Source organism: Bombyx mori, chromosome 25, assembly GCF_030269925.1.
Source record: "Bombyx mori chromosome 25, ASM3026992v2".
NCBI lineage: Eukaryota > Metazoa > Arthropoda > Insecta > Lepidoptera > Bombycidae > Bombyx > Bombyx mori.
Genome location: NC_085131.1, coordinates 8,844,875 through 8,871,475, shown reverse-complemented (window position 1 = coordinate 8,871,475; position 26,601 = coordinate 8,844,875). Strand labels below are relative to the sequence as shown.

At 37.1% G+C, this 26,601-nt stretch overlaps 2 protein-coding genes across 6 annotated transcripts in view; one reads left to right on the top strand and one right to left on the bottom strand.

Annotated features, from left to right (window-relative positions):
* LOC101743662 (sodium/potassium-transporting ATPase subunit alpha) overlaps positions 1-579 on the bottom strand; it is a 46,276-nt gene extending 45,697 nt beyond the window's left edge. For 2 of the 5 annotated variants that reach the window (XM_012689265.4, XM_004921773.5), the window contains exon 1: positions 499-579. In XM_012689265.4, coding sequence (XP_012544719.1) covers positions 499-522 — 24 coding nt within the window. In that variant the 5' untranslated portion in view covers positions 523-579. The remainder of the gene's footprint in view (positions 1-498) is intronic. The other 3 variants (XM_004921770.5, XM_062676164.1, XM_021347071.3) reach the window with 3 other exon arrangements.
* A 1,776-nt stretch (positions 580-2,355) lies between these two features.
* On the top strand, positions 2,356-26,199 carry LOC101742043 (alpha-mannosidase 2). The gene is made up of 21 exons (XM_004921845.5): positions 2,356-2,490; positions 2,684-2,820; positions 3,322-3,597; positions 4,492-4,639; positions 5,417-5,591; positions 6,566-6,867; positions 7,466-7,551; positions 8,373-8,473; positions 8,831-9,008; positions 9,543-9,727; positions 11,646-11,819; positions 12,138-12,402; positions 13,216-13,388; positions 14,272-14,490; positions 16,478-16,655; positions 17,366-17,524; positions 18,398-18,550; positions 19,163-19,285; positions 20,769-20,960; positions 21,437-21,547; positions 22,682-26,199. The coding sequence occupies exons 2-21, from the start codon at positions 2,692-2,694 to the stop codon at positions 22,838-22,840; spliced, it is 3,486 nt and encodes a 1,161-aa protein (XP_004921902.1). The 5' UTR covers positions 2,356-2,490; positions 2,684-2,691; the 3' UTR covers positions 22,841-26,199.
* The last annotated feature ends 402 nt before the right edge of the window (positions 26,200-26,601 follow it).

The window sequence follows — 26,601 nt, the reverse complement described above, 5'->3', positions numbered from 1 at the left end:
ACTTATATAAATGACCAATGACCATAATAAGGTCAATTACATTCTTTTTCCCATTAAAACCTTGTTCGAAAAATCAAGTATAGGCATCTCCTGTTACATAATTTTCTATGCGTGCTTGTTCACAATTAAAGTATATAGTATAATTATTGACCGGTAAAATATTTCTTCATACATAAATACAAAAACATAGAACAGTGTGAATAGTATATTCTCAGGACTTTTAATATCAGATGATGTTCACAGGCGAAGAACACTTCGCAGTATAACTACCTGACTCTTTATTAAGATAGGTTTCAGTTACAAATCATAGAATATTCAAATTAATATTAAATTCGTTTCTGGGGCGTGGTCTTCTATGATTTTACGTGCCGTAGAAGGCTGAATAAATTCATTTATCTACACATTTTGACATAAATTGTATAATCTTCATGGAACATCATTGAAATCTATAATAAACCTAGTAAAAGCAAAGAAAACAGGCAAAAAAGTAATACTTACATCAAGAGATTCCTTTGACGCCATTTTTCACACACAAACAATTTGACATAAATTGACGTTTGATTGTCGGCAACGAAAATCAATAACAAGCCGTTGGCGTTCGGAAACACTAACATCATTGGTTACCATGGGGTCAAAATGAGCGCTTTTTTAAATATGTAACTCGGATAATATAATTTAATATACAATAATTAAGGTCGTTTTAAGAGCCTACCGTTAGTGATCATCACTCTGCCCATTCCTACTGCTTCGCAGTAAAGGAAACCGGTTTGAAGGATGGGATAATTGAAAGTTAAACCTTATGCGTCAAGGTTGATGGTGGCTTTGTTGTAATGTATGTAGGCTCCAATAACTACATAACACCAGGTTGGCCGAGAGGCTGTTCACCCGTGTAGCAATAAAAGTATATAATATCACTAAGTTAACTGTGTCGTGTAATCTGGGATAACGATACATTTCACGTGCAACCCGACTCGAGACTGCTACTACTTCATGGCTGAAATAGGCAGGGTGGTGGTACCTGCCCGTGTTGACTCACAAAAAGTCCAACCGCCTGTAAGTAAAATTTCGCATCGTACAATAAGATTGCAAATTCCTATGAAAACTTATAAGTCTTTTGATCACACATGCTCACCATAAGTAACAACTATGTAAAATATACAGCAATATACGAGCGAGTGCTCAATGGAGCTTTACGGGATACCATTTGAGTATGGGGTACTCATTAAATCAAATTAGAATATCTATTGACTCAGCATATTTCCTTAATATTACCTATCTGCCAAGTCCAAATTAAGCCCCAATTAGTATACCACAGACGTCATAAGCTGAAGAGGAAATACACAGGTGAAGAGAAATATTTGTTGTTGTATCATGCAATGCGGCTGTGCTTTTCTTCAAATCTAATAGGCAGACACCTACTATTTTTAAAAGCGAACACGTACTCAATAGGAATGACCTCTTAGACAAAGGAGCAACGTTGTGTCATAATAATTAAGCCCGCAAAAATATAAATGTGTGCAATTACTAAATAACACCATCCTGCCGGTTTCTGTCAAATAACAGTATGGTCCTAGATAAAGGGTTGAACGTGACGTTTATCCTATAATATTAGCCTGTTGAGTTTTTCGCTGGGTTTTTCAGTGGAATACGATTCTGATCCGGTACAAGTTCATTCAGCGACTGCTCTAATGCCACCCACCCACATGCACGCGAACATTTGTACATTGTACGAATGTTCGCGCGTATGTGAGTGGCCGTCAGACATTCATTCGCAAACTTAGAGGCTACGGCTTTGCAAATGGGTTCGGTATTCAATTTGCGATCCCGTTTGCGCTTCCTCCTACACTTGTTTACGAATGTCTCACCAATTTCTCTTCTTTTTTAATTCGTCAATAGAACATTGAAGAGAAAAAGAGTTTTTAACTCTTTCCCAGGCGTCATTAACGGCTATTCTGTTTTTATGGGATTTCTTTTGAGGGTCCCATATGGTCGATTCATTTTGCAGGTGTTCAATGAACTCCATCACCTTGGTGTTGTTCCAATCCATGATGAAGGTACGCTATACAGTAGATGTCACGAGCTGTGAAAATGGCGAAACGTACCTTCGCAATCGTGGGCACTACTAGTCACACGAATGTGTGGGAGACGACGCGAAGGATCGCGGTTCGCGCGCTTTGATGTCCGTTAAAAAACCGATACAGCTTGGAAAACTACGAATGCAGCGAAAACTTTGCATAATCATTTGCAAATGTTGTCCTACACTTGTGGGTTTGCGTATTCGTGCGAATGTGAGTGACCGGTATAAGCCTGTAGGGCGCAGGGGAAGGCTCCCTTCCACCCGGAAAAAAAAGAAAAAAATCAAAACTGTCAACAATGTCAACAATTTGTATTCAGAAATTCAGAAATGAACATTTTTGAGCTTTATTTTATGGTTTATAAGTTAATTCTGACTTATTAACTGTTTAATTAAAAGAAGCGCGAAACATTAATGTACGTATTTAATTGAAAGTGACTACAATTATTGAGTATTTTTGAATCGTATATAAAGTATTTCAGTTTGAAATTTGTTTACCGATTCTTCCTCGGTTTTTTCCTCCTTTTTAATATTTTTCTGTTGAAAGTCCACTGCTAAACGAATTTTGATTATATGAATACAGCCCTGTACATTGTTGTTTGTTTCCAGAAAGCAGTATGAGGATCAGACGTTTATCGGCGTTTTTTTGGATGACGTGTATTATAGCTTTTATTTTTATTTTATACGTGATGACAGACTTAAGTTTTAATTTACCTAGTGTTAAACCAGCGATAAACATAGATGAGGTAAGCTCAAAAAGTATTAAATACTGTTAAAAATAAATTAAAAACACAGGACCTGTTCTATGCAAATAAATTATATTCCAAATTTAAAAGGATTTTCTACTACACCCTATTCCGGCTAAGTTTTGACTGAATAACATAGAGACGTTTGAATTGATAGTTTTTTTAAAATGTAAATTGAATTGTATTTCATTAAATGCCCCATAAATAATTGGAATAAAAAAAAACAGTGTGGCTATTAATGTATACTTAATGAAATGAATAATAAATTTGTGTAATTACTGAAGGTACAATGTATTGTGAGTCTGTATGAATAATTGCCACCAATTAGCCTAATTTCTGGTATGAAGCACTCATAGACCCCACTCCTGAGGTGAAATAAAGGAGTTGAATATGGTTCAGTGCTCAGGTAACCTCTTAGGACTAGACGGCAGAAAAATTACAGCTCACGTCTATTTTAAAACAGAGACTTAGTTTTCATGCATACAAACATTTTTTTTTCAGAACAAGTGGTCTGCCTTTGAATCAAAATTACGTCATATTGAAAATGAACTTGATCAACATCATGCTGTTGTTGGTGAAATAAAATCAGCCATGAGCCAAATTATAGAACAGTCAAATGAATATCACCCGCCACAGAAAAGACCAAGGCAAATGGAGAAAAACAAAAAAATAAGAGAGTTCAAAGTAGTAGGAGATGAGCCACCAAGGATGCACATAAAATTGAATGAATCAACTTGTCCCATTCAGAAATACTCAGTTCCAAAAACTGATGTGCAGGTAAGATATGGTTATATTAATTTCTATTACATTTTTATATGTTAACTAGCTATATCCGTCTGCATTGTTGGGCATTTAAAATTAACAATATTATTTCTCACCCGCACAAAGATTCTCATGATTAACGCCCCTGCAACTGGTGTAGGGAGTCCAACACTCATATAAATATTAGCACATCCATTAAGTACATGTATTTACTACATGGATTCAGAGTTTCAAGTCAATCGGATGCATGGTTCAGTAGTTATAATGGAATATCCGTTAAACCCCTGTAGATTTATATATTATTAGTATAGATAGATTTGAATTCATTAAATTAGTGATACAATTACATTGTCACTAAAATTAATAGTGATTGAAATTTGAAATCCACCAGCATCATGTATTTCATTCTTCTGGATAGGGACAGAGACTGACTTTTTTACCCCTTCCACTATATTTACAGTTTTTATGAAAATCCTGTAATTTTGGAGCACTGAATAGGTTTATGGTGGCTTCACATGTGAGCTTTTAATAATTATAGATAATCTTAGCATCCATTTATTCGCATATTCAACTGATGAGTTTGACACTAGCTAAAAAATTATCAATCCAATAAATCAGCCACATTATTTCTTGATATGAAATAATCATATGTAGATAAACCTTAAATGATAGTATTTTATAATTAAAACTATGTTCAAGGCACAGTGACACATTTCGTTTTTGATTATCATTTGATTAAGAAAAAAAAAACAATACCCAGTTGAACAGATAGGTCAATTTAAATATTCAAGTACAATTACTAATCTATCTAAACTATCAAAATTTATCAACCTCGATTATTTTTATCTTTATTTGTTTGTTCACAATTACACCAAGATAATCCCATTTTTATTTACTGTCTCTTAACAGATGTTATCCTTGTATGAAAGGATTATGTTTGATGACAAAGATGGAGGTGTTTGGAAACAAGGATGGAATATAGAATACAATGAAAACCAATGGAGTCAGAAAAACAAATTGAAAGTTTTTATTGTACCACATTCACACAATGACCCAGGTATGTAGTTTTCTCCACAATGTATCCCACATGGAAATGGAAAACTAGGTTCATTTAATTTTTTTATAAATTTGGAGAAGGGTTGGGATTCTGGTATCGAGTTAAATGTGGATATACTTATGTGGTGCTACTATTATAATAACAAAATCTAATGAATGACAGATTTGATTACACTTAGTTATCGAAAATATATATTAATACTTTTTACTTATTATCTCTTATAGATTTTAGAACATGCTATCTATACTTCTATACTAATATTATAAAGAGAAAAGATTTGTTTGTTTGTTGGTATTGAATAGGCTCCGAAAGTACTGAGCCGATATGAAAAATACTTTCACTGTTTGGAAGCTACACTATTCCCGAGTAACATAGGCTATAATCTTTTTTGAAAAAAATTAGGGATCCTTAATAAAACTCCAATAATGTAACCCAAGGTGTAAAAAAAATACTTAAAATATTCTTTAGATCGCGTGCCGTGCGAAAACTATTCATGATAGAATTAAATTAATGTAGTATGACTTTGTAAAACACATTATTATTTACAAAAAGTGTCGCAACAGCATATGTCTCACTATTATAGTTACGACGCAATAAGTGTTCTTTTATTTTTTTTAAAAAAAACGTCAGATATCGTTGAAATTTTTGTTAAAGACCCGAGCGGAGCCGGAGCGGGCCGCTGTCGTTTATAATTTGAACCTTGTGTTCTGAAAAATATGTTACCATTGCTCATGCGAAAGTTTATAATGAATATAAATGAAATCATTGATGTTCTAGGTTGGTTAAAAACCTTCGAAAATTATTACAAGTCACAAACAAGAGCAATATTCAATAATATGATAGAGAAATTGAACGAGGGTGTAGGGCGTAAGTTTATATGGGCCGAAATAAGTTTTCTATCGCTGTGGTGGAATAACGATGCTACTGAGAAAGACAAGACTGCTTTCCTGAAGTAAGTGCAGCATGTTTGTTCATTCACGATTATTTAAATTGTTGTACAAAAATTTAATTAAAAAAAAACCATAAATACTTGTACTATACTATGAAATGCAATGAAATGAATATGAATGAATGATATGAAATGAAATGCAACACAGTCGATTTTAAAGGTGTTGTTAGTGTTAATCATAGAAATAATAATGATTGAATAAAAATTTAAAATTATTTTACTCATTTAAATAATTTAAATAACGTATTTCAGTGAACCAACAACAATCAATGTTCCTTTCATGTAAAATAAATATATAAATCTCGAAACACGACCGATATTGCTTTTTAATGACGCATTTTAATGAAATCATTAAATTTTTTTATTAGTTAGTAGGTATTGTTGAACTTTTTCGTGAAATACAGACACACAGACACAGTTACAGTTTGCAGATCAATATTAGTTATTATAATTTTTTCAGTTATCAGTTTTTATAATTTTCATTTTATTATTTGAGACGTGTCGAATAATTTACAGGGTTCTTGGTCTTAAAAGTACTTTTATTATTTCTTTTTATTAATCTATACATACATATGTATAAATAAAATTGGATTGTAATATTGAAATAATCGCTTTTTACTACATGCATATGAATATATATACGGTACATACACCAAAATAACATTTTTTACAATTTTTGTCTGTCTGTCTGTCGGTCTGTCTGTCTGTCGGTCTGTCTGTCTGTTTGTTCCGGCTAATCTCTGGAACGGCTGGACCGATTTTGACGACACTTTCACTGATAGGTAGCTGATGATATAAGGAGTAACTTAGGCTACTTTTTTTTAGACTAGCTTCGCCTCGCGGCGTCGCCCGCCGTAGGACAATAACCGCGGGTAACATCGCGGGACTCAACTATCAATAATAAAATTTAATGTTTCCGATGCGAAGCGAGGGCGGCTAGTTGTTAATATCTTTAACAAACAAATATTATATTTCAGTTTATTGAAATCAAAGAAACTTGAAATCGTGACAGGCGGATGGGTTATGAACGACGAGGCAAATTCACATTGGCTGTCTGTAGTGCAACAATTGACCACCGGACATCAGTGGCTACTCGACAATTTGGGATATGTACCCAAAAACGCATGGTCCATTGATCCGTTCGGTTATTCCAGCGCGCAACCCTACCTCCTCAAGATAGCCGGTTTCGATAATTCCATGATACAGAGGGTACACTATAGAATTAAGAAAGAATTGGCTTCGAATAGACAGTTGGAATTTAGATGGAGACAGTTATGGGGTAAGATTATATTCTGTTGTAAATTAGTTTACAGTTTTCATGGTCACTGACAACTCTGTTATGCAATTATTATACATGATCATTATCGGTTCAATTTGATTGGATATAACTTAGAAGTTGTCGTGGTCTAAAGCAGTGGTCGCCAAACGGGCATTTGAACCACCGATCCATTTTTACTGGTGGTAGGACCTCTTGTGAGTCCGCGCTGGTAGGTACTACCACCCTGCCTATTTCTGCTGTGAAGCAGTAATGTGTTTCGGTTTGAAGGGTGGGGCAGCCGCTCTAACTATACTTGAGATCTTAGAACTTATATCTCAAGGTGGGTGGCGTATTCACGTCGTAGATGTCTATGGGCTCTCTACTTAACACCAGGTAGGCTGTGAGCTCGTCCGCCCATCTAAGCAATAAAAAAAGTACAAAGTGCCGCCATCTGGGTCACACTATAAATAAGAGCAGAGCATACAGCCAAAATCAAAATTCTATCCAATTGTCGATTGACGGGCCGTGAACTCGTTTACATATCTAGGCAATAAATAAATATATCATTTTTTAAAAAAAAAGTTTGTTTTAAATGTACTTATAGTAATATCTTTTTTAGATGGTGTTGGGAAAACTGATATGTTCACACATTTGTTCCCGTTTTATTCGTACGATGTTCCTCACTCGTGCGGTCCGGATCCTAAGGTAAGTGTAACGATTATAATTAAACCCGCCGCATACCGTGACCCACTTTGGGACACGTGGTCTAAGTCTCATTCATATTGTATAATGTTTCCACTCCTGAAACCTTAATACGTATCAGCTTCACGGTGAAGATAGGAAGGGTATCTTTGCTTACCCGGATAGGGTCATAAGACGTCCTATGGTCAAGAGTTACGCGAATCATAATTTTTGCGGATTTTATTCTATTACAGGATGTAATTCCTTGATCATGTTAAGCGCGCATTTAGTTACAAAAATTCGTATCTGCGGGATTCGAACCCCGGTACAGTCGCATCGCTCAATACCGGGCGTCTTATCCCAAAGACCACCGTGATGTTATCAGCCTCAACGAAGTCTTGGCTCTCGGTTGATCAACAGCGATCACACAATGCTGTTAAGATTTTGATATCATGTCTCAGGTAACCACTCAACACTAGATAAGTTGTGAACTTGTTCACCGATCAAAGGCAAAAAGTAGTAATAGTGAATATGATACCTACATGGAAATTATATGTAACCTTTTTTTTAATTGGTTAGTTGGGTGGACGAGCTCACGGCCCATCTGATGTTAAGTGGTTACCGGAACTCATAGATCTCAATTTTTAAAGTACAGCGGCTGCCCTACCCTTCGAACCTAAATTACTGCTTCACGACAGAAATGGCAAAGTGATGGGCACCTAATCGTGTGGACTCACAAAACCTTAGCTTAAACAAAAATTTAATCAAGTCAAGTCTAATTTTGTAGATAATCTCTACATGTAAGCTATCAAAATAAAGTAAACTTTAATTTGTTATATCTTCAGATATGTTGTCAATTTGATTTCAAACGTCTACCCGGTAACGGGGTTACTTGTCCGTGGGGCGTTGCACCTCAGAGGATAACCCAGAAGAATGTGGATGAAAGGTATGACTGATTAAGTTAATATTGCTTAATTAAGTTAGTATTCTCTTTCGGATAGCTGGATTACATAAATATTTTAATACTTAGAACATGGTTGCATTAATACATCGAATGACTTACCTATTAGATTGGATTGGGTGAGGCCTTTTTTGCAACAGTTTATCTAATTTATGTTTGGACGTACAAGCTCACTTCAAGTCACGCCTGCTTGAAACATTAGGGGGATGACTCGATTGCATTATATTATAAAGGTTTCTCATAGAAGACTTTTCAACATCTATTCATAAAAATAGTCAAATCAAAGAATAAAAAAAAATTTTTTTTTTTTATTACAATTGGACCGTCCGCTATGACTTCCAGAGCGTTCAAGATATTAGATCAGTGGAGGAAGAAGGCTCAACTCTACAGAAGTAACGTGTTGTTCTTCCCTCTCGGTGACGACTTCCGGTACGACCACGCCAACGAGTGGGACAATCAGTACCAGAACTACGACATGCTGATAGAGTACATCAACAGTAACGATGCTTGGAACACTGAGGTTAGTATATTATTATAAATGTAATACATAAATGGGTCATTGAACTCACGGCCCAGCTGTTTTAAACTGGTTATTAAATCCCATCGACATTACACCATGTATGCCGTCACTCTCCTTGACATACCATACTGCCTAGAACCACTGCATTCACAGTACGCTTCCAGAGATCTTTTTTGTCACGTACCATCCGGCTTTGGAATGAGCTCCCCTCTACGGTGTTTGCCCAAAGCTATGACATGTCCTTCTTCAACGAGGCTTATAGAGAGTACTTAAGGGTACGTATCGGTTTGGCTCTGGACCCCAACATTGCTGACGTCCATGGGCGACGGTAAACACTCACCATCAGATGGGCCGTGTGGCTACAAAGGCATTGAGAAAAAAAAAACATGAGGCTGAAGTCTCAATTGTAAGGTAGAACTACCTTTCGAACTTCACGTATGCTACTGACTGTTTTGCTGTAAAACAGGCAAGGTCCCTGTTGGAAAACTGTATCAGATGAGTAATTCTTTATGTAATTTTAAACAAAAATTTCAGGTACAATACGGTACACTCGAAGATTACTTCAAAGCATTACACGATGAAGTGAAATTATCAAACTTTCCGGTTCTGTCCGGGGACTTTTTCACGTACGCCGATCGGAACCAGCACTACTGGAGCGGGTACTACACCTCCAGACCGTTTTATAAGAACATGGATAGAGTTTTACTGGCCTATGTCAGGTAAGAGATGTTAACGTGATGATAAGGCTTCTTCGGATTCCGCAAATCGGCATTTAGTTCCTTAAATCCGCCCTCGTCCAGGCCAGGTCTGGATAGTCGGTCGACTGTCTTCATGCCGATATACTCCTTGGGATGACAGACGTCATCTTGTCACCTGTCACCTCACGCTTGACAATCAGGAACGATTGATATGGGTTTCGTATTTATTGCATTGTGTTTATGTTAAGCAAATTAAATTTAGAAAAACTAAGTCATAATTTATTTTTTTGTAAATTTTAGAGGTACTATTATTTTGTAAATAGTACTGAGCACTGTGCTATTTATGTTTTACAGAACTATTTATGTTTTAATATTGGTGTAAAAGAAAAACTTGGTTCTCTTGTTTTCAAAAACTAATACCGGTTTTTATTTTTCAAAAATTGATTATTTTGGTAATTTGGGCTAACGAAACACATTCCATTACATATTAAACACATTTTCATTACACATTACTATTTGAAATGTATAAAAAGAAAGAACCGGTTTAAGTACAGAACTTTTACAATTTGCACCACAAAGATCATCTGTTATGAAACTATTGATCTGGCAATACTTTTTAAAATTTATCATCAAATTGTTTTTAGTAGGACTGAATTATCAACTCTGTTTCGACTGTGAACGTACCTGCCTGTATTTAATTAGAATATAAACTTGATTTTTTATTTATGTTGAATATGTTGATATCCAAACAAAGGTCTAATCATTTATACTAATGATCCCCTGGTTGTCGAAATTCAACTATAATTAATTGAAATTATAAGTTTGTACACTATTATGATTCTATTGTCAAAGACTAATAATATACTTCTATAATCACATAATTCGCTAAGATTACACGTTAGACAAATATTAATAAAGACAAACAATATTTAATCTATTCTTAGTTTGACCATAAGAGTTTGACCATAAGTTTTTTTTTTATTTTTTATTGCTTAGATGTGTGGACGAGCTCACAGCCCACCTGATGTTAAGTGGTTACTGGAGCCCATAGACATCTACAACGTAAATGCGCCACCCACCTCGAGATATAAGTTCTAAGGTCTCAGTATAGCTCAGTATAGTTACAACGGCTACCCCACCCTTCGAACCGAAACGCATTACTGCTTCACGGCGGAAATAGGCGGGGTAGTGGTACCTACCCGTGCGGACTCCCAAGAGGTCCTACCACCAGTGATTACGCAAATTATAATTTTGCGGGTTTGATTTTTATTACACGATGTTATTCCTTCACCGTGGAAGTCAATCGTGAACATTTGTTGAGTACGTATTTCATTAGAAAAATTGGTACCCGCCTGCGGGATTCGAACACCTGTGCATCGCTTCATACAAATGCACCGGACGTCTTATCCTTTAGGCCACGACGACTTCAGTTTGACAATAAACAAATAATATGCATGCGTGTGTGTGTCAAATACATGGTAGAGTAATGTTTTTTAATTGATTTAATGAATTTTTTATGCATAATTTAAAAAAATATTAACATTCTGCACTCCTTCTTTATATCTATACTTAATATATAAATCTACAGTGATTTTTACGGATGTTCCGTTATAAATACTGAACCATGCATCCGATTGACTTGAAACTTGGTATCCATGTCAAAAATACATGTACTTAATGGATAGGCTAATATTTATATGAGTGTTGGACTTCCTACACCAGTTGCGGGGGCGTTAATGTTGAGAATCTTTGTGGGGGTGAGAAATAATAATGTTAATCTTAAATGCCCAGAAAAGAAGACGGGTACAGCTAGTTCTCTATAAGTGTGGGAAATTAGATACTCCTCCTTCCACGCAATTTTCGTAAAAATGGGTACAAAGTTTTTGCGTCACTTATTAATATATAGATATTAAGAGTTTAATAAATCTGTTTACTACAGGGCAGCCGAAATAATAACAGCTCAAGCGACGGACACGCATGCTGTGTCGTACATAATGTCGCTTCAGCTGAGGGACCGGGTCGAGCAGGCCCGCAGGTCGCTCTCCCTGTTCCAGCATCACGACGGCATCACCGGCACCTCCAGGGACGAGGTCAGGGAGGACTACGCCAAGAAGTGAGCTCTAATTTGTTTATGCATTCTTTTGTACTACAATTTTTTTTTGTGTCAATGTGAGTGGACGTGCTCACAACCCACCTGGTGTTAAGTGGTTATTGGAGCCCATAGACATCTAAAATGTAAATGCGCCACCCACCTTGAGATATAAGTTCTAAGGTCTCAAGTATAGTTATGACGGCTGCCCCACCCTTCAAACCCTTCAAACCGAAACGCATTACTGCTTCACGGCAGAAATAGGCGGGGTGGTGGTACCTACCCGTGCAGACTCATAAGAGGTCCTACCACCAGTGAAACAGTGAAACAGTTACATTGCAGGATGCTAACAGCAATAAAATACAGTCAATCCGCCATCCAACAAGCTGCCTACTACTTGCTGAAGCAGCCGCATATACAGGATCAAACGCAAGAGGACATATTCCTCGATGTGGACGACATCTGGCGGCGGCACGACGAAATACCCTCCAGGATCACGATTGCCTTGGACGTGGTGTCTCCTTCCAGGCGCCTCGTGCTTTACAACGCGCTGGCGTTCAGAAGACAAGAAATATTAACAGTGCTAGTGTCAACCCCGCACGTTGAAGTTAGTAAGAAACCAATATCGGGGTATTAAAGATTATTTGGGTTAAGCGACATTTTTGCAAACTTAATGGAGAGCCATTTAAAGTTTAAAATTTGAAAAAAATATCATAACTTTAATTTTGGAAATTGGAAATTCAAATTTGGAAAAATAATCTTCTTCGGCTATTTCAATAGAGTAAACTTAATTGAAACTCAATTAAAAACATCGAACCGTTGATGCTAATCACTACATAGTATAAAACAAAGTCGCTTTCTCTGTCCCTATATCCTTATGTATGTACGCAACGGATTTTGATGCGGTTTTTTTTTATTAGATAGAGTGATTGAAGAGAAAGGTTTATATGTATAATAACATCCATTAAATAGTGGAGAAATCAATAATAAATTACAGTTTCCGAAGCGAAGCGAGAGCGGGTCGCTAGTACGAAATAAAACGCACTTTTAAGTACAAAAATAAATGTCGCTTAAACCAAATAGCTTTTCACACCTCGATAAGTAGAGTGAAGCTTCATATAAAAGATTGTGAGAACAAAGATTACGGATAACAATATTATTATCTCTAAAAAGTCCTGCCAGAATACAAGTTTTTTTTTGTTTTTTAAATGGGTGAAATAGCTCTCCGTCCAAATGTGGTTACAGGAGTCCACAAATACCATCAAAATAAATGCCGCCACCCACCTTGAGACATGAGCTTTAAGTCTCCTTTTTCTACAGTGGCTGCCTCACGCTTCAAACTGGAACGCATTACTGCTTCGCGGCAGAAAACGTGTTATACAACCAAATGCGGGTACTTGAAAATCAGTTATATTTTTAGGTTTTTGATCCAGAGGGTGAACCGATAATGGCACAAGTATCCCCCGTGGTGGCAGGGGAGAGGCGTCTGGGTCTCGCCAACAATAAGTACCAGCTGTCCTTCCCGGTCACCATCGGACCTCTCGCTTTAACCGTCTATTCGGTGTCACTGAGGGACGCGATGAGTATCAACAAGTGAGTTTTCATTTTTTTGAAGTGAAACTTCTGATGCGACTTCCAACACAGTTGCGTTAAACGTATAACGCTACCATGGAATAGAAAGAGACAGAGCGAGAGTGAATGCGTGGCACTCGAACGCACGCGCGTTGTACACCTGTTACAGGCCAGCGTGAGTGTTAGCAACGAGTAGCGTCCTATATTTTTAAGAAGTATTTAAAAATATATATATATTTATTTTTCTATCTATAATTTAAAAAATATATAATATAAATGTTGAAGATGTCGCATCTCTTATATCTCTTCTCTATTACAAGAGCAATCTGATTTAATGATGAAAAATGAAGAAAAACAAAAAAAGTTTCACCGCAAAAGAAGATTCACTTCATTCACGTTCACCAAGTTGCACGTGCGGATTTTTTAATAATGTACAGACGAACTCCATACCATCTAGTTCCATAACGATTATTTGATCGCGTAGACAATACAGTGAATGTTGGCTATCTTTAGCCACATGTTGCATGGAGAGTGCTTCAAGGAATTGTTCCTTATTCCCATCGCAGTCTCCGCAACCGGAGAAGAGATCTCTGCGTTCACAGACTGTTCTTATTGAACATCCATGATTTTTCCAGCAGACTGGCAACGATTTTGCTCGGACACACGACAATGTTGATGTCTGTAAACCACAGTCACTATCTACCATTAGCCGGAGTGTATACGGCTAACTAGACAACTAGGCAGCGGCTTGGCTCTGCCCCTTGCATTGCTGACGTCCATGAGCGACGGTAACCACTTACCATCAGGTGGGCCGTATGCTCATCTGCCTACAAAGACAATAAAAATAATAATAATAATAGGCAAGCGAAGGTGTATTAATATGCCAACAATTTTGTATCCACAGGTACACGTCATTCTCTCACGTCCGTATATACAACGCGGACTACTGGAGCGTGGTTCTACCGAAGATATTCCCGATCGAGCAGCCGTCGGCGCGACTCAACGAGGACGTGAGCTTCCAGGCGGGGAACAGCACCAGGGTCGTCACCAACATGAACGGGCTCGTCAAAACCATTGTGTCGAGGGACGGAGTGGCCACACCCGTGCACATGGACTTCGTGCAGTGAGTGTCGGCGGAGAGAGAGAGAGAGAGAGAGAGATAGAGATAGAGAGACAAAGAGAGAGAGAGAGAGAGAGAGTATTCTTTATTGTACACCAACAAAAGAAACAATGCGAAACATTAGGGAGGACACACAAGCACAGGAGCAATGTAATGCGATTAAAGCTTGAGGGGCGCGGGGGGTGGCTGCCGACTTAGTTTTTGTTGTTGCATAATACTGATTAATGTGGACTAGGGGTCCCGCAGTAGTCGAAATTCGACTATAATTAATTGAAATTATAAGTTTGAACATTATTATGGTTCTATTGTCAAACACTATTATGTTTCTTTAATAAAATCACAGATTTCGCCAATACCACACTATAGATAAATAATATTAAAGACATACAATATGAATCTATTGTCAATTTGACCACAGAATTTAAACAACAAAAAAGCTTTGACATTTGACAATAAACAAAGAGTATATTTATATGTATGTGTTGTGTCAAATACATGGTAGTGTGTTTAATATTTTTTTATTGATTTTATGTATAATTAAAAAAAAAGGTTAGCGTTCTTCACCCCTTCTCTATATTCTCTATAAGTGTGGAAATTTCACACTCCTCCGTCCGCGCATAGTTCGTAAAAAGGGGTACAAAGTTTTTGCTTCACGTATTAAAATATAGATGCAGTACCCATCCACCTTGAGACATGAGGTCGAAGCCTTCATTGTACAGTAAAAGGACTGCTCTACCCTCTAAACCGAAATGCATGTTTGCTTCGCGGTAGAAATAAGCGAGATAGTGACGTCTACCCATGCGGGCTTCCAACGCGTCACTCAACCAGTACAAGTGATATCTAAATTGATTGACGTTTGTTAACCTTTAGAGCGCGACCCGTCGATAGATCGACGCTCTGTTAATGCGTATCAAGTGAGGACCTTAGGATTATTAATTAGTTAATAATATTTATAAATAACCATTTCAAATTATTTTGCTGTGAATTTAGAGCATTGATTGAATTAAGATTCTGTGTATGAAGATAATTTTCTTTTCAAAAATTCCTAAAGAATTTCTGTAAAATATGTGAAAATAAGCACAGCACTAAAATGATTCAGCTCACGACAACGGATTCTCTATATGACAATTAATTGTTACTTGTACTTTTATTTATTTATAAATATTTGTTTAAACCGTAATAATTCACTTTAAGTGTATACATTTTTTGTGATCATGGTCTTGTTGTGACAGAAGTGTGAAAGTAGCCTCGGTAATCAACAAAGCGGACGGTTAGCGTGGTATAGACATATTGTGATGCGTAGAGAGAAGATGCGTGTGACTAGGAGACGTATGGACTTTTTTTTTATCGCTTAGATGGGTGGACGAGCTCATAGCTCACCTGGTTGGTTAAGTGGTTACTGGAGCCCATAGACAACGTAAATGCGCCACCCACCTTGAGATATAAGTCCTAAGGTCTCAGTATAGTTACAACGGCTGCCCCACCCTTCAAACCGAAACGCATTACTGCTTCACGGCAGAAATAGACAGGGCGGTGGTACCTACCCGTGCGTACTCACAAGAGGTCCTACCACCAGTAATTACGCAAATTGTAATTTTGCAGGTTTGGTTTTTATTACAAGATGTTATTCCTTCACCGTGAAAGTCGATCGTGAACAGTTGTTGAGTACATATTTCGTTAGAAAAATTTGGTATCCGCCTGGGATTCGAACACCGGTGCATCGCTCAACACGAATGCACCGGACGTCTTATCCTTTAGGCCACGACGACGTTGGTAGTGCAAGGTAGAGGGGGAAGAGGTCGACCCAAGAAGACTTCGCTGAAGTGTGTGAATGACGATGTGAGAGAGAGAGGAATGAGTGTTGAGATGACGGGTGATAGAAGAGAATGGAAAAGAAAAATTAGCCGTGCCGACCCCACCTGGAGAAGGTGGAGAAAAAGAAAAAGAAGTTTTGTTGTGACTTCTCAATTTGCTGATGCTCTCACTGCAGGTACGACACGCAGAAGGGGCGGGACAACAACAGCGGAGCCTACCTGTTCATACCGAGCGGGCCCGCCAAGGACTTCAAGTCGGATCCGTACCCCGAGATCGTGGTCACCGAAGGCATACACAAGTCCACGCTCTACGCCGCCCTCGTCGGACCCAAAACCGCAGAAATTATACTCTCTGTAAATATAAAATTGCGAATATTTATTTATTTATAACTTTATTTACTAGACTGTATAAAGGCGGACTTAATGCCATAGGGCATTCTCTGACAGTCTACCTTAGGGGGGTGCAGAGATGAACCTTGGTAGGAGTAGTGTGATAGTGATATTAATTAAACATATGTGTATATATAACATACATAATATTTATAGATACAAATACTCGTACTTAAATAAATAAACCTTGAAATATGAGTTCTAAGGTCTCAGTATAATTACAACGGCTGCCCCGCTCTTCAAACCGAAACGCATCACTGCTTCAGGGCAGAAATAGGCAGTCCTGCCACCAGTAATTACGCTAATTATAATTTTGCGAGTTTCGTTTTTATTACACGATGTTATTCCTTCACCGTGGAAGTCAATCGTAAACATTTTTTGTTACACTATTTTTAATTCAAATTTATTAAAATTTATTTTCTATTTTTTAGTTGGATTTTTTATAAAAGCGTATTTTGTTAGTATTTTTAAACTACATGTTATTTTTTTTTTCAATTTTTAATATTGAATTGTCATCGGACCTTAATAAGTATACCAAATTTCGAGTTAATCCGACGTTTTGAAGGGGGTCAAAATCATGTTTAAAGATTCCGTTGCATACTAACATACATACGTCTGAAGCTAGTAAAAGCGTATTAAAAAGTTAGTGCCATATAGTGCGTTTCGCTCTGCAGGTGACGGTGTACAACAACCCGTCGCTTCCGCACGCCGAGCTGGAGGTCAGCAGCGCGCTGCTCATCGACCCGCAGGTGGACGACCTGGAGCTGGCGCTGCGGCTATCCACTAGCGTCCGGAACGGAGACGTCTTCTACACAGACTTAAATGGGATGCAGGTTTGTAGAACGACCGCATAAGCTTTCAGAGCGTACTAGTGGCAGTTAACATATTGTTACGCGCTGGGGTTCGGGATCAATAAAATTTCGCCAAAGTACAACTAAAAACTGTATTCAACACTTAGAACACTTTAAAACTCTCAATTCGCTTCTTCCGCTTCGCTTCAGGTGATCCGTTCGCTGTTTCGCTTCGAGTAATTCCGATCCCCTGCAACGCTTTTATAGCCGATACCACATCCCTAGAATTATCGAGAATGTTCCACACATCTCTAGTATTGTGTTTCCGCTATCTAACAATAGATGGCGTTGTACTTGTCGAGCGTTCTAGATGCTACTGGATCCTTCGATATTCGTTCGACTATTCGACGATAGATGGCGTTACTCTTACCAGCGTAACAATATTGTAAGGCCACACGCACATTTACAGCTCATTTCTGTCGCAAAACAGTCGGACGTTTCGCATTGAACGGTGACACAGTCTATACAAATGAAATTCCTTAAACATTTAAGTTCTGTACTGGTTGAAACCCAAGATTGACCAGAACGTAAAATATGCACAGATAATTATTTTTGCGAAATAATTTTTAAATGTTTTATAACTCAACAATACATTGATTGAAGTACGGCGGCTGTCAACATTTGTGTCATTATACATTAAAGAGAACATAAAATTCAATTTTATAATTTGTCAGCTACGTTTCCTGAGTTTATTTGAATTTAATTTTCGATTGTCTCATTTTAAATTATTAGAATATATAAGTTAATACTATTTTGTATAACATTTCGGTTTAAATAATTATACCTAATTAGTTTTTTTTAAACGAAATGTTGTAGTAAACTGAAACCTCAAAGCTATATAACGTTTCGTGGCAGATGATAAAACGTCGTTACTTCGAGAAGATTCCGCTGCAGGCGAACTTTTATCCGCTGCCCGCCGCCGCCTACATCGAGGACGAGAACATCAGGTTCACGGTGCTCACTTCCACTCCGTTAGGAATGGCTGCCTTACAGCCGGGACAAATTGAGGTAACCGGAATATTTCAATCCCTTTATAAGTCTATGGCATTCCCACTATACGCTTCACTTTCCCCCCTTTGCCTTTTCACGAGTTCTGTCTCACGCGAGGCTTGGACGTTGGTTGTTGAGCGACAGGAGGTTTTAGTCGGTTCGACTCCGGCATGCTCCGCCCACCATCCCCAGTGGAGAGCGAAGTCCGGCGATTTCCTCATGACACAAAAAAAACCTAATCGTTGGTAGCCTAAGGGGCTATTCCAACTACGCTGTGGCTGCGAGGTGAGCTCACGAGCTCAACCTCAGCGAATTGCTAACACTGACCCTAACAAGAGCATTGCTTCGTTAAATCTATCACCGGAAGAATTTCGATCATCCATCAAGGATTACTACAAATAATTACTCTATATTGTATTCATTTTCTGTAAATATTGTATATTGAGTTGAATAACTCCAAAAAAATCATTTCGTTACGTACATGACACCTCAAGACTTATTTTCATTTTATTATACAGTAATAACAATTACTTGAGTTTACTTAGTTAAAAAAAGAAATATTTTCAAAGAATACACAAGGGAAAATAGTACTAAACTGCTTTGTAATTGTAACCAAAATTGTTTGTGTAGGTGATGCAAGACAGGCGCCTGAGCAGAGACGACAACCGAGGCATGAACCAAGGCGTGTTGGACAACGTGAGGACGCGCCACACATTCAGGCTCATAGCGGAGCCGGCCCTCGGGCACTGCGCCGTGAGTCAATGGACTTTCTTTCAATTTTAATTTTTTTCTTTAGTGACATCTGTCCGCATCTCATCTGCCTTTCAACTAGAAAGAAAAAAAAAACACGTGTGGCACTCGGGGAATGCCCCTCTAAAAAGCTATTGCATAGCATTTTTTATCAACTTATGCAATTATAATTAGACAATAATAATTTAATATTAAAACATTAACAAAAGCAAAACATTAACTGTCCCCTTCACACTCATAAGCTAGACCGCGCGAGAGAGAGATGGGCAGAATTCTCATGATACGCATGCAGTGCGATGTTACGCAGCGCTTATTCACAAACACTACACAAGGGCAACGTGTGAATGTGTTGAATGCGAGCTACATGGTAGGTGGAGTGGGGGTGTTAGGTTTTATTTTCGTTACGGAAGTTCTTGATTCGGTCGCCGCGCTCAAAGTACGCGATAAAAGCTATGCAATAGCTTAAAAATCTTTTCGAATGTAGACATATTATTATTAATATTGTTAGGCGCTGGGGCTCGGGATAATTTATAACTTACACCGAAATATAAATTATAATTCAATTTAATTATCACGACACTTAAGGTAGGCCTTAATATCGAAAACGACTTCTATCGCTTCGCTTTGAGTAGAACTGATTACTAACTACCTCCATGTCTTCTATGCAACGCTTTTATAGTTGAAACGACATGGCTACAATTTTCCAAAACATTTCCGATGGTAATAGTAGTTTTGGTATCTGTTTTCGGTATTTGACGACAGATGACGTTACTCATACCTTCTTAACAGTATTTATGAAACCTCGTATGATTTTAATAAAAAAATAATTCTGTAATTAATTACTTTCAAATTTCGTCACACAGACATGTCGCGCATAGTTTGATAATGCGAGCGTACCCATACAGCGAGGTCGTGCTTTACAGCTGCTTCTTTAGTCGCCTGTACAGAGGACTGCGATTGTTTTCAGCTTAACAAACATAACCGGCCTAAAAACATTCATAATACAAATAATAATAATACATTACAGTATACAGTTTACTTAACTTTTTCAAAATAAAATTTCGTATGATGTAAAACTTATTAAATAATGTATAATTTATTTTCAATTCCATAAAGTTCTTTCCTCTCCTTCCTCTCCTTCCTCTTCCTTTTTTCTGTGTAAAGAAAAATCATTATGACGTTACATTGTGTATTTTGTATGTATACATATTTATAAACGTAAGGAATTTGTGTATGTATGTGTGTATATTTCAATTGATTGGTACACCACGTGTAATTAGTTTCCAAACGATTCTTTTCCACCTGATGATTGTCTGGAAGAGATCGCTCTTACCGATAAGACAACTAATTGTACTTTTTATTTATTTAATGTTTCACATTGTTTCTTTTGTTTGGTGTACAATAAAGAATACTCTCTCTCTAAAGAAATAACATGTTTTGTGAACAAAAATCGTGGCCTACTTGACAAATAGTGCTATATTTACAGAAGCCGCCGTCTGATCACCCAAGCGGGTGGCTGACGCTGGGTAGTCACGTGTCGCAGCAGATGCTCCTGCAGCCGCCGCTCGTGCTGCACTACACGCCGCGCGGAGACGAGCCCCGCCCCAACTACCAGAGGGCCTCCGTCAACGCCGCCGACATCGTGCTGGCCTCCTACAGAACCCACACCACCACTAAGGTCAATGACTAATTAGAAAATTCTGCGACTCTTTGGCGGGAACGCGGGGAGTGAAGTTTTTTTTTGCTGCTTAGATGGGTGGACGAGCTCACAGCCCACCTAGTGTTATGTGACTACCACCAGTAATTTCGCAAATTATAATTTTGCGGGTTTCATTTTTATTACACGATATTATTCCTTCACCGTGGAAGTCTATCGTGAACATTTGTTAAGTACGTATTTCATTAGAAAAATTGGTACCCGCCTGCGGGATTCGAACACCGGTGCATCGCTTCAACACGAATGCACCGGACGTCTTATCCTTTAGGCTACGACGACTTCAAACGTTGTTCAAACGACACAAACGTGAGTAGTGACGTTCGCGATGTTGATACTTACCGGCTCGGATAATATTATTTACGAACTACGTACTAGAAAATCATCGAGAATATATTTAACCTTGCATGTATAGCTAAATCGAGGATTAATGCTTACAGAAGGAAGGCACGAATTTACACGGGATGGGGCTGACGTTCCAAAGGGTAGCCCTCGACACGTGCTACGGTCACAAGGACACCGTCGAAGCGTATCCGCTAAGTGACGGACAGGTCAGTCGTTAGTAAAAAAAAATTACTACCACAGAGTAGACATTTTTATTTACATTAATTCCGGCCAGCGGTTGGAAGACCTTTTAGCCGATTTTAGTTTAATGAATATTTGATCTCCGTATATCCTTGAAATGGTAATTTCGGGAAACTTCGAGATTTTAAACTTAACACTCAAGGGTAAATAGGTCATCGCATATATGAAGTTAAAATCTGAACAAGCGCAAAATTAGAAAATGAAAAGTGACACATGAACACTTACATGATAAAAGAGTGACTTTGATACTAATTATAATGCGAAAGTGAGTTGTTTGTTTGTTTGTCACGTTTTGGCTATTCACACATGCTTAGGGTTTACAGTAAGGCACAAACGTTACTTTTCATCTAGAAAAAAAAACAGCAATCTTTTTTTACATAATGCAAGCTGAACGTCTTTAGCTTAATTAGTCTAATTAAGCTAAACTCACAAATTTTCTTATATATGCGATTAAGGAAGTCATGTCACGAACTGAAACACGTGTATCTCTGCCGTAAAAATAAAATCATGCGTTATGATGATGATATGATACCGGCACCTGTTTTTACCATCGCACCGCCCGCCACCAGAGTAGAGTTCATCCATACTACTTGAAGCCACTGCGTTCATCCACAGTGCGTTTACAGAGGTCTTTTTTAGCACGTTCCATCCGGCTATAGAATGAGCTCCCCTTCACAGTGTTTCCCGAGCGCTATGACATGTCCTTCTTCAAACGAGGCTTGTGGAGAGTATTAAGCGGTAGGCACCGACTTCGCTCTGCCCCTAGCATTGATGAAGTCCATGGGCGACGGTAACTACTCACCATCAGGTGGGCCGTATGCTCATCTGCCTACAAGGGCAATGAAAAAAATGAATATTCATATCATTTTCATTTGTTCAATTCCATCTTTCCATCAAGTGAGAGTGAAGTGTGCTAGATTGAAGCGCAGTGTGGCAGTTTATTGGGCTGTTTTTTAAATCTTTCTACTTGCTACTATGATTTTTGACCTTAATTGGACAATTTCAGAGGACAGTTTTTAATACACTGAGATTCTTTACCTTCCATAGAAATTTCTAGAAATGTTATTCGTAATACAAGATATATTTTTTTTTGTCCACAGTTCCGTCTGTCAGATTTGATAGACGTGAAATCAGATCGTGTTTACGAAAGCACGTTGACTTTCAATCAGATAGACAAGCAAGTGTTAGACGGAATCATCACGCTGTGCCCCATGGAGATCCGATCCGTGTTCGTCAATCAAACTATAAGGAACGGATGAAATTAAATAACATTTAGTGTAATTATGTTAATACTTTTGTTGTTACTTTATTATTATATCGACGGACGAAAGACTTGTGCGACATGTGATTGCGATGTTTATAATTTAAGTTTACAGGAGAGCCATTTAGAGGTTGAAATTTTGAAAAAAATATCATAACAAATTAATTCTTCAGCTATTTGAATGGGATTGGCTTAATTAAATTTCAATTGAAACATCGAACTATTGATGTTAATCTATACATATAAATAAAATTAGAGTGTCTGTTTGCAGTATTGAAATAACCGCTTTTTACTACACGCATATGAATATATACGGTACACACTCTCTCTCTCTCTTCGATCGGTTCCTCACTGCTGAGGATCGTGACTCCGTCCGATTTCATCAACCAACTGTCTCCATCGATCCCGCCCTGCAGCCCGGTGGAGTGCGTCGCTGATAGGTATCCCCAGTTCCTCCGCTATTTGGTACACACATATATATATATATATATACGGTACATACACCAAAACATTTTTTACAATTTTTGTCTGTCTCTCTGTCTGTTTGTTCCGGCTAATCTCTGTAACGGCTGGACCGATTTTGATGAGACTTTCACTAATAGGTAGTTGATATGATATAAGGAGTAACTTAGGCTACTTTTTTTAGACTAGCTTCGCCCCGCAGCGTCACCCGCAGTTATTGTCGTACCGCGCGCTACATGGCGGGCTTCGCCTATCAATAATAAAATTTAATGTTTCCGAAGCGAAGCGAGGGCGGGTCGCTAGTACCAAATAAAACAGGCCTTTAATTACAAAAGTAAATGTCGCGTATTAAGCGAAATGTCGCTTTAACCAAATAGCCGTTCACCCCTTGATATAATAATGGGGAATGCGCTTGTGACGACGATTCGTGTACCAGACGATCCTTCAAATTCAAATTCATTTATTTCAACTTGGATGTCATCAAAAACACACTTGTTGAATGTCAAAATGTAAAAGAAAATGTTAACTCAACCACCGGTTCCAAAAAAAGCCACAGTCCTGAGAAGAACCGGCGAAACAAACTCAGCGGGCTTTTTTTTTTTTTTGTATTTTCTCAACTATTTTCTTTTTTTAAACAAGAAAACATATTTACAGTATACAAAAAAAGAAGTCAAAAAAATACAATTCAAATAAATAATAATAATAATGAAAATGAAAAGGCCAGGAGCGAACGCCTCATTCCCACGTAGTGCCATCTAGTAAAAAATCCTTAACTTTATAATATGCCTTGTTGCACAAACGTTCCTTGACAGTTTTCTTAAATCTATGAACAGGTAGTAGTTGAACGTTGTGTTCGAGAGTTATTTCATTGTTTCACTTGGTCGGTTATGCTCAATCTCATTAGAAAATATTAAATACATTGGCCACTTTATGCGTGTAGATAAGCTCGCGTTTACCAGATCTGTGCCATAGATTACACACAAACAGTGTTGCCATCTTCGTTGTTTTTACCGCATTATTAGGGGAAAAGTGAAAAGTGCTGTTTGTAACATTCCGAGGAGGCGACTCTAACAGTAATATTTTTTAACCAAATATGTGTCAAACCTCAAAAGTTTTTTTATAATAAATATATTATTATATATCAACATCAGTCGTACAAAAAGCTGTCAACATTGAACGGGTAATACAAAAACTGTGGTAAAATTCCAGTTTTTGATAGATGCAAACGTTGCAATGTCATGAAGTACTAAATTTGTAAACACAAAAAATTTGCATGACTGCATTTACAAAGTTGAAACCATATCTGACCCGAAACATGTCTTGTCGGATCCCCTGGATCCACTCTCGGTTATTTTAGGTCAGAATAATAATGGACTGATCATAGAAGTCAAATTTTTCTGATTGTTCCTTCAATAATTTCAAAGCATCTTATCTTCTATTTATAATTTATAGTTAAAAATCATTAAGGCCACAGTGCCTCAGAAGAGAAACCGCAAGCCGGTCTATGAACAGCGTTGCAATCATAATGTTCACGAGTGCTCAGTTTTGTAGCTACTGTTGTATTTGTATCTTAAATGCGGCATTGCATTGATGTGTTTGCCAAAAACCACGTAGTGTAGCTCATGAAAAAAAAAATCAACTACACATAAATCATTATGGAATATATACTACGGGGTAGTGCAACACGCAATTGGCTGCATTGTATGTATTGTATTGGCAGAAATTGACGAGACTGGTATAATTGACGTATCATTTGCACACAGAGCGCCAGAGTTCGAATTAAACAATCCCCATTAATGTTAATGTCTTATAATTTTGTAACGTAAAAAAATATTTGTTATTTAATTTAAAAAATTTTGATAATTGGAATTGTCTATTTTAGTTTTTATATGTGGGTAGATTTAAAAAAAACTTTTGCAAACTCTTTGTTGTCGAGATGTTATTTTTAAGCTTAAAAAAGAGCATGATGAAAATTTATATAATAAAAAATATTGACCAATTCCCGAAGGCACGTAACAAGTGACAGTAATAATTATTGCAAGCAAATAAACTCAATAATAAGTTTTTGTAAGCGTTACAAGTACTTTCATTAAGCACAACACATCACAGCTGATAGATTGTTTAGATATCAAATTCATCAGCATCCTTTTTCCTAATGTTTCAACTTAGGATTAGTGTGTTAATTTTCGAGTAATAAAAATACTAATGTTTTTAAATGAGTGATTCATGTAAATCGTGTAAATATTGTACAATTTGACTGATCCCTTGGCGCATTAGTTAACGCTCTTAATTGCTGTGTCGTGGGTTCTATTCCCGCTTCAGGCCAGCATTCATGTGATAGACATGTTTATTATCTTAATATGTATATATATGTGTTTCTGGTTCCCACGGTACAGGGAGGCTAGGGGCCAGTTGACCTTCTGTGATCTGTCCCCCGATTATTTATTTACATATTATAATATACATGTCGTAATTATTATATAAATAAATTTTATGAATTATGTTGCATTTATTTAGCGTGAATTGAATAAATTTTATAGATTTTATTAATTTGACCCCATTTACGTATGCGATTAATATCTATGTAATGTGTAAATTAGTTAAATTTAAACTAACATAAAACTAAACAAAAAACAAAAATATTGCCATTGCCAAAATAAAAATATTTGCTGATTGGTAATTAATAATTTATTAATAAAATATTATTGATTTCATATCTACCTATGAGATTAATAACATTTTGTCTAATAGTTTTTTCTATAGTGTTTAGCTTAATGCAGAGAACTTACGATAATCGTAAAACAATCCTTTTATATGATTTATGTATTTGAAGCCGTTAAAAAACAAAAGCACTTGTATAGTTAAAGAAATGTAAATAAAGAAATATACAAATTTTGCATGTGTTTCGTTCTTCAATTGTATTTATATATTATAATACCAAAAATATTAAATATCAAGATATTCTGGTAGATAATATGTAATTATTTTTAGACACTACAAATATCTTATAGGAGATAAATAAGTTTGAACTTCAGTTCCAAAGCTGAAATCAAAATAATCTTGTTCATCTATAATGTAATGCTAGAAAACATTGTAAGTTTGTTTCAGGAACACAAAATCTAAATTTTACATTCTATCCTCGTAAGAGTTGTGTCGATGCTTCTCTTACTTAGAAAACTCATTATACTCCCACAGTAATCTCAGCTTCAGTAGATAGCAAGTGCATCACTCGACACAGTTTACGTCTACTGATGTTGCCAACATTTCGATTACTAGATTGTAGATATTAAACAAGAT